The sequence below is a fragment of the Hylaeus volcanicus genome, chromosome 3 (assembly GCF_026283585.1).
Source record: "Hylaeus volcanicus isolate JK05 chromosome 3, UHH_iyHylVolc1.0_haploid, whole genome shotgun sequence".
Lineage (NCBI taxonomy): Eukaryota > Metazoa > Arthropoda > Insecta > Hymenoptera > Colletidae > Hylaeus > Hylaeus volcanicus.
In genome coordinates this window covers 12966126-12982121 of record NC_071978.1, presented here as the reverse complement: position 1 = coordinate 12982121, position 15996 = coordinate 12966126, and the positions used below count along the sequence as shown (strand labels likewise).

At 42.8% G+C, this 15996-nt stretch overlaps 1 protein-coding gene across 3 annotated transcripts in view; it reads right to left on the bottom strand.

The window, feature by feature from the left end:
* The window catches only part of LOC128873918 (sex determination protein fruitless), a 70422-nt gene that overhangs the window by 8861 nt on the left and 45565 nt on the right, over window positions 1-15996 (bottom strand). Inside the window, exon 5 of one of the 3 annotated variants that reach the window (XM_054117936.1) lies at window positions 1227-7135. The exons of 1 other annotated variant lie outside the window; for it this stretch is intronic. In XM_054117936.1, coding sequence (XP_053973911.1) covers window positions 6918-7135 — 218 coding nt within the window. In that variant the 3' untranslated portion in view covers window positions 1227-6917. Of the gene's footprint in view, window positions 1-1226; window positions 7136-10567; window positions 12874-15996 lie in introns of those variants that run through there. One more of the 3 variants, XM_054117940.1, reaches the window with a different exon arrangement.

The following is a 15996-nucleotide window of genomic DNA, read 5'->3' as shown; positions in this document are numbered from 1 at the left end:
ATTTAGAGAAACGGCACCTGTTGATGGTCCTGGAGACGGGGAGATGATTTAAATTGCTCAATTAACCGGTCTAGATACTTACCAAATGAGTATCCGATACAGTAGGGGATACTATTTGAAGACTCGATTTGTTCGATCAGGGTTCACATTTTGATCTTCTTTGAAATGTGATTTGAGTCCTGATGGAACAGAACGATTGGTAGATGTAACATATAAAGAGAGTCTGTTAAATCGATTGGTAGACTTGGTTAAAGAGGTTCCGTTTCTGAAGCAATGCTTCTACGAGTGAAGTTGATCCATTAGAATTAATTACAAGACGTCAACAAAAACAAGACGTTGAGGAAAAATGTAAACAATTCTTGTAACTTTCCTTGCGAGCCTCAAAATGGGTAAACCTCTGTAAACCTAGCATTAAATAAGTATCCATTGAACTGCGTAGTTAATTTCCTCTGGTACCTAACGCGATCTACACGAAGACGTTCGAGTCCTAACCCACCAAGGACGTTGTTTCTCCGCGCTACGCAAACAAACCAGCTCGATTAGATCGATTATCTGGCAAACAAAGTTAAATCACAATATCCAATCTTTGCTCGTTCGGTGTTAGCCCTCGTTTTAAGTTTCGCTAGTCCCTGGCTTTCAACCAATCACGAGCAAGCGTGGATCGTGCAAAAACACAAGTTTGCCTGGAGTGAACCGCGAGCTCCTCTTAACGAGGACTTGGGGCCACGGTGTGCACGGTATCGTGCCGCTGAATATTTCACTCCAGCGGGGGTTAGTCGGAGCCAAAGCTCGCTGCTTCCGATAATCCACGCCAGGAGAACACAACTATACCGTCACGGTTATGCCGGCTGGTTATCGACATCGTGTACAGAGAAGTTTACACACCATCTATCGAGCAGTGCGCCGCGAGTAATCCTATTTGAGTCTGATCGCTGAGAGCGGGGCTTGCCTGGCTCATGATACACGCCAGTAAAATTACTTTCCCGCTGGAAGACTCCCTCCTTCGAGGTAGAACTTTCAGCTTACAGAGTTCCGCGACGAGATTCGTTTATCCCATTTTTATACCTTTTAAAGGAAGACGATTAAGTGCTCAATCGACACGGTAGCTCGAATTGGACGATTTCGAGGCCTCCGACGAAAGCTCGTAGGGCGTGACTTTAGAAATAGTTTTTATTTGATTGTTGAATAAAAAAGAAAAGGATCACCCCTGTAGTGGCGATATTTCGAAGCTTCTAGCTTGAGGTCTGAGGCTTCAAAACAAATCTGTATGTCTATAGAAATTTACAGTACGATTTGTACGAGGTCTACCGGAAAGTTCTGTCCGTTCCGGACACAAGTTTCAACGAGTATGCGCATATTCGTTAAAAATGATGTACGAATTGCAATCACGCTGGCAAGCTGTCATAAATAATGATAAAAATTATATTGTTCAATAAAATATATTCAAGTTATGAGAAATTTATTACTTTGTTTTATTCTAAAAACGGACAGAACTTTCCAGTAGACCTAATATCTCCACTCAAGTATCGAAGGAAAAACTGAAGTGCCACGTGACTAGTTCAGTCAGAAAAGAACCGAATGACACCGATGAGTTCATGTTTCAAAGAGTGTGCTCCAATCAGTGTGTTCTTGAAAATCGAACCGTTTACATCACAATACTTAAACAGTCTAGATTTAACCTGCACAAAGTTGTCGGAAGAAGAGCTAAAGTGCCAGGTGCTCAGTTGCTCACGTGACTAAATCATGCATATTCATAGAAATTTAAAGAATCATTTGCATTCCAAGTCTTATAGGGCGTACATAACATAAAACCTGACAATTTCAACGCCTGTAAATACTAAACCGTTTGAAACACGCATTTCATTTTAGCAAGGCCTTCGTTTGATTATTCCTTGTCCACTGTGCTAACACATCGTAATAGTTTCTAACCTTGGAAACGGAAGTTCTAATTCGTTTCGTATCTCTTGATGATTATTTATTACGCAACCATATTTCCATATATTTACACGCACTAGTGTACAAAATTTACATTAAAACCTCTACATCTCTCAGAGATGTTTAAACCTAGTATTCCATATATAAAACTCTCGAAGTAAACCTTTAGTAGAAGGTACGATTAGGCTACTCCTCGACACCCTCACGCTCGGCGCGTGTTCGACTACTTTGGACCATCTAGCTGGTGACTTTCGATAGAATCTTCGCTCCTCTTTTTGGCAACTACGACGAATTAAATTATTCTGAATAGCTCCTCCATCGTACAGTAGCGAAGACATTTATAATCAAACGTAACGAACCCGATATTCTCGCGATTCCAGATTTCCCACGACTGACGCCACGTTTAAACGACCGCAATGGAAACGTCGCTAATTGGCAAAGATTTATGAGCGGAATTCGCGAGAATGAGACATCACGTGTTGAGAAATACTAAAGCGAAAGTTTGCAGAAACGTCGAGTGATATAAGGCCGGTGGTATATTGCAAATTTAGTTAAAAGTACGGTCGAATTCTAAATATTGTTCGCATAGAATTTTTAACGTAACTTGTGCCGATTGCTGATTAGACCGTTATCGCTGACAACGATGCTTCCATTATGGTTGTTCGATGAGAAGCGGGCCTTCTGATTTGCTTAGTTTACAGTCTATAGGGTGATTCGACGAAAACTGAACAACTCCTTAAATTTAGGATTTCCTATATCTGTGGAGATAGATTTCCTGAAATCTATAGAGAAACTCTCAGAGCTTTTTGTAAAGAAATATATCATACAACTTTAAGTAATGGACTTATGAATGTTCAGTTTCTTCGAATCGTTCCGTATTTCGTTATACATACAGTAGTTGAACGCAATTTTTACATAAACGAAGACTTAATTTGCATTAGGGATATTCGTTTGAAGGCTACAGACACTTGGTCGTTTAACGCGAGACGAGCTTTTGCGATAACAAAGAGGAGATTTTCAATGTTCTATTTTGAGCGTCTTCTTGAATGTAGAACGTTTGATCGTAAGTCGACCAACCACACGGTATTTGCATTGGTTCGTCGCGCTTATTCGCTGTTTACCGTCCAAATACAGAACACAGGACGTGTTTTAATCTAGACCGTTACCAAGACACGCTCGAGAGTGTAAACCTGTATCACGATGATCAAAAATGTTATAAGAACGTACAGATAAGCGAGATAAGCGAGATAAATCGCGAGTACAATGTTAGCGAATCTTCGAATCAAATTCTCAATTGTTCATTCTGTTCATCTGAAAACTTCATCGATTTCACTTTAATTTTAGATGCAACAAATTTTTCTTTTGTTGTGATTTAACTTCAAGTTCTCTTCAACTTCAAACATCGAATCAAGAATAAATATAATTACAATATGGACATTTAAAATACATGCTCGTGGTCAAAATTATAAAATTACAAAATTGTGGTCTCTGTTTTTTCCTAAATCCTCAAACTTTCCACTATTAAATTTATTATACCGATATCACAAATAGATCCGAATAATCCTCGAATCCACCGATGCCGACATAAAACCCAAATTAATCGTATCACGATTCCCGATTGCATCGTCTTTTCAAGTACGAAGCTTCTGGGAACATCCCTGTACACATTCAACAGCCTGAGCAGGATTGGAACGACTTGTTCGCAAAACGGCCGCGAGAAGGTGAATCGTGGAAAACGGGGGATCTAATATTTGCTCAGGCGAATCACACGACCGTTACGATTAACGAAGCAAGCAAAGAAATCCACGAAAGATGCGGAGAAGATGTCGAAATTTACGATTCGACTCCAAACTTCAATCTTTAGGATACTTCCATTATGTATTGTGACGATATTCGAAGCTACAGTCAGACAAACTCCCGCTAATAGTTTTCAGATCGCACGATCAGGTTTCTAGGTACTAGATTTCTACTTCTCCGCTACTTTTACAGCCAGCTATCCTATTTGAACCATAGATGGCGCACTCTGTTGATTTTCGTGCAAGGTAATTTTCGTGAAAAGGGAAGGGATAGCCAAATCTCATCCTGGAGGACAAGTCCTCGTTCTTAGGCGACCAATCGACTCCAACTTGACTCAGTAAGATACAATCGACTCCATCCCGACTCACTGTAATATTTACTATTAAATACACATAATTGTAAATTACATACCACCGTGCTCCAGACATACGTCTGCCAACTTTTGTTCTAAATTCGCCACAAAACTTCTGGCGAGACTGGTCTAGTTCGGCAAATGTACGGAAATAGGAAATCCGTGCACCAGCAGAATTTCACGACTTTAGGGCCACGTAAAACATTTAAGTGTCGCCATCAAATTTTCTGCCAGCACGTTTACGGTGCCTGGGAACCGTCGAGTCCGTGAGAAGTAGGATCGAATTGAACTGTGTTCCTTAGGATTAATACTCCTGGAAGGCTACGACTGGAGCCAGTCGATCTTGGAAACCTCAATCTCGAGGTTATGGAAAAGTATTCCCGCGATATAGCTGAAAATATCGAGGAATCGGTTAGTCGCAGATACACTGAGGAGATTCGGCTGAGGAAAAGTGGAACAGGTTCCATTTTTGGCGCGTTACGCGAGTCGAGGAGATGCTGGACTTCAAAGTGGGAATTTTTATATTCGAGAATTCTCTGACGCGACGAAATTGGAAATAAAAAGGAAGCGCTTACGTTCGAGTTGTGAAAAATCAATGAAATATAAACTGCGATGATAGCGATGGTAGCGATGGTAGCTCTGGCGTTCTCTGCCAGCGGACTTCCATCTCGAAATCCCTGAGATTCGTCAAGGTCCAAGACCAACCATCAATCTGGTCGAATAAATCGCTTGTCGTGACACGAAACATTCCCGTGTGCGAGCCTCGGTGTTGGATAGCCTTTCCAATCTTTCTCGTACCTTCCTTCGTCTTATGTTGCCTCGGCTGTCGCGATACCAGTGGCAGATAGCAGGTTGAGAAGGAATTAAATAAATCGTGGAGACACACAACGATCAGGAGGACCAAATTGAGACCTCAGCGAGGTTTAGAAGATTCTAACAAGCTGTCCTGTACATGGAGAGAAGCGAGAGGAGAGGTTTAGATGAAGACAGTTTCACTTTTTGCACTCGAGGCCTTTTTTTCTGGTATCTACCAGCAACTCTAGATACTTAGCATTCTATTGCCACGAATGCTAAGCTAATTAGAAATTTGAAAATCAAGTCACCCTTACCCTTCGGTAATCATTGTACCGACACTTCGAGTTCCAATGAAATTAAACCTAAACAAACGTTATTGCTGGTTGATTTACTGCGTCAAAAAGCTGGTGAGAGTCACTTCTCGAGCGTAAAGGATTAATTGAACAGAGCAGAAGGTACCAAAGAACGTTACAGTTGCTTCTACTGAATATTAATATCTCATCTTCGCCAGTCCCTTCCTTATGGTTATAGATGCGAAGTATCGATGAACTCATGCTCAAATACACGAGTTTCTATGAAAGCGGTGGATCTATTTCCAACTTTCCAGTGGGTTTTACAGGAAAGACAGAAGAAAGTGTCAATAGTGCAAATGATAAAACTCGTCTCCTAAAAGACGTGCAAATATTCTTGAGGAAACAAGAGCAGTTTCAACAAGAGCGAGAAGACATATCGTCAAAAGAATGCTTCTCCTATTCGGAGAAATCAATAGAGGAAGGCAAACTCCACGGGAACATTTTGGGATCCAAAATTGAGTGACTGAGGTCTTACAGGTTTAGTTAACGTGTTGGCGTGCATTAATTGCACGCTTGGGAGCGCAGCGTCCCTTTCTTGCAGCTTTGAATAGCCAATATTTCATCGATCGGTCGATAATGATAGATATTGACAGTAATGAAGCTATGTCGGGAGCAAGGAAGTTTCCAAGTCACCTAAACATGGATATGAAAGATTTTTAATACAGAATAATAGCATGTTGATGAAGGTTACACTCGAATATCTGAGTTAGGCCTGATGAGAGAATCTCCGCTGTAAATCGAGATATTCGCTGTGTATTAAAAAAACCATCGTAAATAAACATGTCAGAGATATTAAAAAGCATATCATTTCTGATACTCGCCTAACTATATTCATTAGCCGGAGGAATGTTCGGATTACTCAAGCGAGAGGTATTTATTGCCTCGAACCTCACGGGAATCGCTGATCTATGCTGTTAGCTGAATATCGTTCTGACCTACATATGAATCAGCAGCCTGTGAACGTGTGGAGAATATTAGAAACACTTCATTCGGGTACGGGGGATTCCGTGAACTTTAACTCGCGGTTATAACTGAAATATTACTTGACCCTTATCTCTGCGGGTAGATGTGAGAAATAACCACTACGCGAATCAAAAGCTGCTGCTAAGGAAAAACCTGCGGTTTGGTGGACTCGAGGATTTATAGGCCAGGTGCGCGTGAATGCTGTTTCCCGTAAACAAAACACAGCAGTTACGAACACAGCTGTTCTTATACAACAAATACTCCGATTCCTCGGTGACAGACACAGTTGCCTCGTCCTACCTAAACGCAAGCTGATTTACCTAATAACTTATTCAAAATTACATATACAAATTCATCGATAAATAACAAATGAAAATTGATTCCTAGTACAAGTTTCATATCGCAAAAGCATCGACCTCATTCAGGTACTACAGACTACGAATTGGTCACCCACTCGTAATTCAGTCCTCGTCTGTAACCTTCGGCAGCAATTGTCTCCTGCCGATTTAAAAACGGAGATGGACATGCTTGACTTTGGCAATTAACCCGCAAATGCCTACGAGAACCACCCAAGAAATAGAAACAGACCATAGCTCGCGACCGTTTGCAAATACAAGTTCCATCGCGAAGACGTCCTCCCGTCTAATCGGATTGACGCTAAGGTGGTCTCTGATCGATTCATGGGGATCCCAACGCTAGATCCCCGGCTACTGACACGCCTGCTATTGCGCGTGCGCGTGTTTGGTACGCGTGTGCGTGAGCAGTGTATCGCTGCGCGTGTAAACCGCAGGGCAGAGCCGGCAGGCGTACTTTCCCGGAAAATGCACGTAATAATGATTGCGCACGTTCGTCACGACCTTACCGCACAACGAGCACCGCCTCCTCTCGTCGTTGTTATTCGGTCTCTCAAATATTTGCGATATCCGCCAATTTTTCAGCTCTGCAACAACAGAAACCACAGGGTCAGCAAACTCCCGAAACACCGCGATGCGTCGACCGGCGCTCATCTCTCTATTTCTGGCTCTTTTTTTTATTTCGATTTTATTTGTCTGCTCTTTCTCTCGCTCTACGTTCCTCATTCATTTTTACTAAACTCCGGCGTGCGCGTGTGCGTGTAAGGCTGCGTGCCACCTCGGAGCAAACAGACTCGCAAACCTCTCCCAAATTGGAGAACAGATTTCAGGTTTCTCCGTTACCCTAAGCTTGGAGTTTCTGTATTAAAAAATTCTAAGCTGTGAATTGTCGAGATTTGGTACAGTACTGCCTCGATACACGTACGAGTCGACGTTAGGGATACTTGAAACAAAGTCACCCCCATCACCTTCCCAGAAAAATTCTTCTTCGTTACCCTAAGCTTGAAATTCCTATATTAAACAATTCTAGGCTCTGCATTGTCGAGATTAAATGAATCGAACACCCAGGTACAACACTGCCTCGGTACTCGAACGAGTCGACGTTAGGGGTACTTGAAACAGAGTCACTCCCATCACCTTTACAGAAAAATTCTCCTTGGTTACCCTAAGCTTGGAGTTCCTATATTAAACAATTCCCAGCTACATTGATGCCTCGATACTCGAACGAGTCGACGTTAGGGGTACTTGAAACGGAGTCACCCCACCACTGAAGATCCTAAGGGGTTCATCCCTAAGGAAGGCAGTACTGTACCTGATACACGAAGCTGTTTCTCCGAGCACTAATCGGATCCACGTTACGAAAACGTAGGCCTAGCTGGTTTCCCTTACGCAAAGAAACTTGTACAGGTGTGAACGTGTCGAACACAGCGATGGAGGTCTCTCCGACTTACAAGCAGTTTGAGGATTAGGTCGTCGGAGAGGGAACTTGTTGCTGTGTCGCTGGTGCTCGACGAGACGAAAGAAGCAATCTCTGACGACCCTTTTCGATTTCCTGGAGGAAGCGCGAGAACACGAGTCCCTCGGAGTCCGTAACGTCGTGGTAGTATCCAGCGCGGTATAGTGGTAACTTTATTCCGCCAAAGGACACATACACGGCCAAGTATAAGCGAGTACAACAAACGTAGCTTATTTATAAGGTACGATACGAGGACGACGGAGGAAGATCAAAGTGGTCAGAAAAGATCGAACTCGCTCCTCTCGAAGTTACAAACTGAATTCGCGAAGATACATAATCCTAGGTATTTCGTTACGTTTTCTCGTGACGTTCGCTTTGAGTAGCAATAAACCAGAGTTTCGAACCGATCACTGGTAAGAATACAGTCGAAGAAATATTTGTCGTAGCATTAATTCAGAGGATTGATAAGGCTTTGAAAATGTCAAATTTCGACAATATCAAGCAATAGCCACGACAAGTATTTCCTTTACACTCTGTACAACGTAGATTCAAATGATATATTCTAGAAGGATAACGATGCATGATTTCGCAGTCTAAGGAGCCCCCAGGTGCTAGAAAAGTACTACTTCAAAGGAAGAGATCTACAGACTTGGTAGCCAAGAAAGTGACATTTACACTCGGTGAGTTGTCTAAATATTTAAAACAAGACCACTATCGGATCACTATTCAGCTGAATAATTCGTTTCGACCCTCCACGGAACAACACGACGGTGAATCAAGGGGATTCTAGGCGAACGAATCGTTTGAACGTTCGAACACGTGACAGCGATTCTAGTTTTCCCGACAGCGATACGTCTGACCGTCGGATGCGGCGACAGCGGCCGGATGTATCGGTAGACAACGTGGGAGGTATCGGCACACGTTCTCAAATTGACAATCGACTCGAGGATCTGAAACGGGGATGCTTCGTTGGAGTGAAATCTCGCTGTCGAAGCTCCAACGTGTCCTAAACAAATACGAAATTAACGCAGGAATTACAATGATTTTCACATTCACTCACGTGCATCGTCGTGTTTGCACACTTACACGCCCCTCAGCGACGCGTTAACATCCGCACGGTGCGCGAGAGAGCTTCTTTCGCTCGCGAATTAGGCGCGCGACAAATTCCCTCCGAACAGGATTATCGACAACGCGAGAAATACTTCCGTAATCGAGCACCGTGCGCACATTAACGGCAAGGAGATCAATGATCTGGAAGAAAAAGAAAGATAGACGGCTCGGTTAACACACAATTATGTTTAATCAAAAAATTAGTATGAAATACATTAAATGCACATGTGATTAATTCTCCATATTTTTTTTTTTGTTTGTTTCATTATCCTCATCATCCATATATTATCTACACTATAATTAAAGGTGTATATAATAATTGCAATCGTAACATAACACTTGCATGTTAGAGTAACCATAAGAATAAGAATATAATCGTAGTAACAATAAGAAGTAGTAAGAATAATTTCTCGTAATAAAATCGATTACGCCCTATGATCGTTAGTCCTTGTACCTGCATGGTTCAACGGTTATTTCTGTTTATATATATATATTTTTTGTTTCGCTTCCCAAGTATCATTTTTCATCGGTAAGTGCGCCCTATTGTACGTTTTCATCGGAGCCAAAGTGATACAATGATTCTTCGTCCGAGCCGTTCGAACGTCGACGTCGTCGCGGTGGTCGACATCGGCCATCGTTAACAGCGTCCCGTGGACGAGAATCGCGACGTCGACCGATCGAGACTGATGGACAGCGACGACCACGGCGTCGACATCCTCGTTCACGTCCAACGACAACGACAACGATGACGACGATTACGACGACGACGACGACGACGACAACGACGACGACGACGACGACGACGACGACGGAAGGCTCGCTCTGGCGAAGCTTTCGCGTCTCGCGAGATGCCATACCCTTTTCAACAGTAACAGAGCCTAAGCTCCGCTCGGATTGCTGTGTGCATAGTGCCGCAACGAGTCCAAACGAGGGAATGGAAGAAAAGGGAGAGATAGAAGCGAGACACGGGTGCAGGGAGCCATCATGGACGGTAACGAAACAAAAGCGAAGAGAAACGGAACGAAAAGAGGTGAGGTTGTTTCGTGTGTGATTTTTCATTTTCTTCGAATGTTTTCGGAGCTTGTGAATAGAGGCTAGGGATTTTTTGTTTTGGGCCAGGGAGAGGGGGTATTTGAGGAAGAAGGACCGTGTCGATTTGATTCCTTCTTCTCTGACACGCATTTCCTCTCTCTTTCTCTCTCATTCTCACTGTTCTTGCACACGCGAAAATGCAACGGTTGATGGATTTACTCTCACCTCGCCTTTCTCACCCTACACGTTGAATTCTATTAGAGGCTCACTTTCTTATTTTCTTCCTATTTACACGTGCCGTGCAAAATCACAAACTTTCAGTCTACAGTCGCGCGCCGATTTTCTTATTCTTTTCTTTTTCTCTCGCTCTCACTCTTTCTTTCTTTTTTAAATGATGAGTAGAACACGCTCAGTAGTCGCACCGGGGAACGCCGAGGCCCCTGTGCACGATTTACAATTATTACAGTTTTATATCATTCCCCCGAGAAAAATAACAAAATGTATATATATATTTATTTATTTATATATTTATATTTATATTTATATTTATATTCATATTTATATTCATACGAAGATAGATATATACATATACCATTGTTGTGTGTATATACATATATATCCATAATTAATTCCGTACTTTTGTATATATTAATATATAAAGAGATATTAATAATAGTACTTTTTTTTTTTTATTTAGTTCGGTAATGTACACTAGCGAACGGGACGCTGTCACTCGCCGAGGTGAAAACAAAACGTCCTATACGTGCTCCTTATCCTATGATCAGCTAAACCTAGTCCCTAGGTAACACCTACACCTATGTAACTACACTCATAATGTTCACTTGCACAGCCATAGTTTCTTTTCTTCTCGTCGCTTTTCTCGTACACGACTCTCTTTCTCTCTCTCTCTCTTTCTCTCTCTTTCTCCACCTCCCATGAACTCTCCCCATTTCCTCTGTATCTCGATTTCATCGAACCCATCGTGCCCGTTAGCTATTCTGACGCAAACACGATCAAGAGGCCGATATCGACGCGTCAACTTCGTGACGAGCGATCCTGCGTCGCGTTGTTGGTCGAAGCAAGATTCTTTGGCTGCCAAAGGCCGCCAAGAGGCCACCCCCACCACACCGTTCGGTCACCACGCCCCTTTTTACGCTGACGCGGCTAGGAAATAAGTGGGAGTCGCGTTCGACGCGATTCTTAGTGGGAGAAAGCGACCTCGAACGGTCAAACGATCCAGATTCGACTTCAACGCTCTGGGAGTCGCTTCGAAGGCAGCGAACAAAACTCTAGGAATTTTTATGGTAACCGGGAAAAGTTATTATTGGTCCCTGATTCGATCAAATAATCGCGCAAGGTGAAGTTAGTACCTCGAAGTAAATGTGAGTCTCGAGAATTCTGTGGTGGGAAATGTCGCGCGACAAGGGGTGAAATCGTATGGAAAATGGTGAAACATTTTAATGGAAATGTGGATTATATTTTTTAGTACGGAGTAACTTCAGTAGGAATTACTGTATCGCATTTATAACACGTAATATTCTTTTTTCTAAATCAAAGTCACAATATTGATTTTATTTAAGAATAATATAGCAAAAGATTGAATAGGATTCGTTCAAGAATATTCTCAAAAATGAAGTTTTCGTACTAAGAAATGTTGCTTCACATTTTCATTCGTACATTTTCATACTTTCCCGATTGCAACCACTTGTCACGCACAAAAATGGCTGCCCGTTTGCCCGATGGGGGCTAGGATAGACCGTAAAATGATCAAACGTCTCTGCACAATATCGACAATAATACTTAACAATTTCCATACTTTCGTCCTCTATAAGCTACCGTACGACTAAACCCTCAAATCCCATATTATATTACAACAATTTATAACCTCCTAAACGCATATCAAACATTGAAAGATCCGATTGTCTCAAGAAACGCTCGAAGCCAAAGCGCTGAAAGCTTACCAATATTACCAACGTTTTCAACTAATAATACGATAACAACGATTCCTAAATTTTCTAAGTTCCACGGATCCTCGAAGCACTTTGGTACAAATTTTCGCAAAGAAATTCCATGGACGATTATTGAGCCCTCTAATTAGATTTATTGAGACCTCCGATGAAATCTTTCAAGGTTCCTAAAACAACCCTCGAATTGGAGAACCGAATTACGGATACCGTAACAGAGACACGGGATGGCGGACAAGGGTGCAGAGACGAAGAGAAAGGGAAGCTGGGAGACAAAGAGATTTCTCGATTTCAATGACAGACAGAACGATCGTCGTCCGCGATACTTTTTCTTAGAAATAGCTGAACATCGCGTGAAATCGTTGGCCAAATGTTGTGTGACGCGACGACTTGGAAAAGTGAACGGAAACGTGATTTTCACTCGTTTTGTGCCTCGCCCACGTTCCCTGCGGGGTTGTACAACGCAACCGCTTGGGAAACTTAACTTATTCGACGAGTGACAGCGACCTACGGCTCGCATTTTTACTATCGCAATATTGCACGATTATTTTTTCATCATTATCATCATCATCATCATCATTATCATCATCTTCTCCTATCATCATCATCATCATCATCATCATCATCATCTTCATCATTATGATCATCATCATCATCATCATCATTATCATCATCATCATCGTTTCATTAAATTCATCTTCAATTTCAATAAGGTGTTAGCACCAATCTATTATATCACAATGTTCCACTCCACACCACGCAACTGTAAATATATAAATACCTATATCGTAGTAGTAATAGTAGTAGTAGTAATAGTAATAGTAGTAATAGTAGCGATAGTAGTGGTGGTAGTAATAGTAATAGTAGTAATAGTAGTAGCGGTAGCAATAATAGTAGTAGTGTAATCATAGTAATAGTAGTACACAGTAGAGATTTCCGTTTAATTAATAAAGATTTCGATATAACAGCCAGGCGACCGTCCATCAACGTGCAAAACACGCCGTTGCTGGTCACTTCGATATCTCGTGAACTCTGTCTGTGTGTGTCTGTCTGTCTCTGTGTATGCATGTTTCTTCTGTGTTCCGAGTATTTCTCTCTTTACCTCAACCCCAAATCGTCGGTGTATCTCCCTTTCGGTTTGCATGTGTACGGATTTGTTCGCGTGTGTTCGTATATCTTCACTTACTTTTTTGTGAGAATTCATCCAGGTCGGATGCTTTGGACGACGAACGCCAAGAACCACGGTCGGAAAGAAACCTGACTCGCGATTCGGATAAGAATGCCCGATTTTTGCGACGGGGACACGTCTCGCTGAATCGCCCCCCAAACCCGTTCCACCACTTCCGTCGCGCGAAAACGAATGAACTTTCCACCCCTGACTTGTCTCTTTCGGACGTTATTAGCGCTTCTTTCGACAGAGCACAGACTGCTTCCGTTCTCGGTTAAGGCAGAAACACTTTGACGCGTTGGGGTGTCTTTTTGAAAGAAGTCTACCGGCCGATATTGTATTTAATAACGCGAAATACCATCGTGAAATTAACGAGAATGGTAAAATTGCTTTTTATATTGAGGACTGAAAGGTGGTTAGAAGCAATGTGGATTACTTAATATTGTTGGATCGGGCTGAAAGTGGTTACTTTGAGTAAGCACTGGTGAAAATAGAGTTGGCTGCGAAGGGGTTGGTTTGTAAAGGTTCAAGGACTAGTACCTTCTATAAGGATAATTTCCCTGTTATCTACTTTGAACTGTTCGAATAAAATCTTTGAATAAATTCCCTTTTTACGGAGTACCCATTGCATGGTTTAATAATATCTATACCTCGAACTACGAATCCTTCCACGTATGTTTATTTCAAAAATTGCACTTTTGCATTGCTAAACACTAATAATTGCTAAATAATTGAATAGCCCGAATCGACGGGAATTAAAATAATTATGGCCAATCGCTCGCTACAACAAAGTTCACTTAGGTTCGCTGCGTTTGGAAGAAACTTAGCAAGTGATAGTTAAACTGTCGATAACTCGAAAGAAGAGACTCTTTCGTGCCTGGCGATGGAAAGTTCACTCGTCTAGTGTCGATATAACTGACCCAGCTCGATGGATTGATTCCTCGTTTCTGATGGATCGGTATCGGGATAATATTTGAGCATCACGGGGGATCACACGGTACTCCTTCGTTCTCCCCCTTTCCCAGCCTCGTTTTTCGCCCTGTAAGCTCGAAATACGCGACGCTCCGCGAATGACTCGCATACCTATCGAATACTGAAGACGTAACGAGAACCCATCCACGTCGATTCCCCCGAATGCCATCCCGGGAAATATTTACGCAGCCGTGAGGGTATGCTGCGAGGCACGCGCGAGACATGTCTCGAAAGCAAGCGACACTTTTTCCCACCCCTCCCCCCAGCCAGCAATTCCGAATTTAATTAATAGACACTAGACGTATTGACTGATACTCGCTTTTGATTTATCACAGTTAACGCTGGAAGCCGGGTGAACATGATCGAGAGACGTCATGGCGAGGCTCGTTGGGGACTGTACTCGAATTTTGAGGATCGTGGTGTGCGTCGAATCTATGATTTTTAGGGTTTTGATAGAGCACTGAAATTTGAATGTCACGGAGGTGAATTGGGGTTTAGTTTCGAATGTGCAACAAACTGTAGAAGGGTGCTAAAGGTTGAAGAATTTTTCTGTAAATTTCGTGGAAAGCTTTCGTGGAACCCTTCAACGCTTCACTGCCTTCTGAAAAATGTGTACAACATCGAAAATGAAATATTCGAATAAAAAGAATCTTCGTTGATTCGGAGGGTCAACAATCCCTCGAAGATGAATAGAACTCTTGGAATGACAATTGCCTAATTTCACCAAGTACTGAACTTCTACCGAGATAATATCACAATGTAAAAAACCCACTCGGCTCGACCTACCTGCAGAATCGAAAGCGAAACCTGACACTCGTATTTCAATGTACCAAACCATTCTCTTTTCACAAACGATCGTCCCATCAATTTCCTGGACCTTTCCGCATTCATCGATCCCCGCGCTTCGAACACGTCCAGGCCGCGACCTGGCCTCGTTTTCGTTCAATCATAATTCACGCGGTCTGAACTTGCCCTGGTTGTTGTTTTCGAGACACCCCTGCGCGCATAATGTCGCCACGGAAGTCGGACACGGTACGCAACGTGACCTGGAAGTTTGTCACGAGTTGGAGACAATTTTCAGCCAGACGCGATCGTTCCAGCGGCTCGCGGGGAGAGAAGCGAGGTTCCAGGCGAGATAAATGCACGCAGAACGGTGCGGAAGGTAAACGATGGACCGTGGCGAATGGTCGAGAGGGAACGCGTTGATGCAGTCGAGGGTCTTGTGGAAAATGCATCCACCGTGACGATCTTCCGAGGCTACAAGGTAAGCTACGTTGGTTAGGTGTATCGAGGAATTTTCCTCGTCCGCGAAAACAACTTGGGAATTCATCTGGCGGAGCCACGAAGTCCTGGAAAGAGCGCAGCCTTTGATTTTATCGACGCGGAACCCAGTTACGCGTGGAGCTGTGCTGATCGAACCAAGGACATTTGCGTCGCTTCTAATCAGTGCTGAGGCGTTTATAGGAAGAAATCGCAGCTCGGAGTAACTCGAGAAAATGTAACGCGAGCGATGCAATATTTGCACTGTCCTAGTTGTGAATGCGATTCAGCGAAGACGGTTTCGATCGCTGGAGCTTTTGGAATCTGTTACCTGCTCGCTGAGCAACCCTTAGAGGGGATGATACCGGCGAGAAACTATGCGAGACTATGCTTCTTCTCGGCGGTGCGAGGGAGGTCTGCTTTTTTCCCAATAGTATTTATTACAGCTTTTTTGTAGATTAATATTTTTGAATGGAAATTGCCATA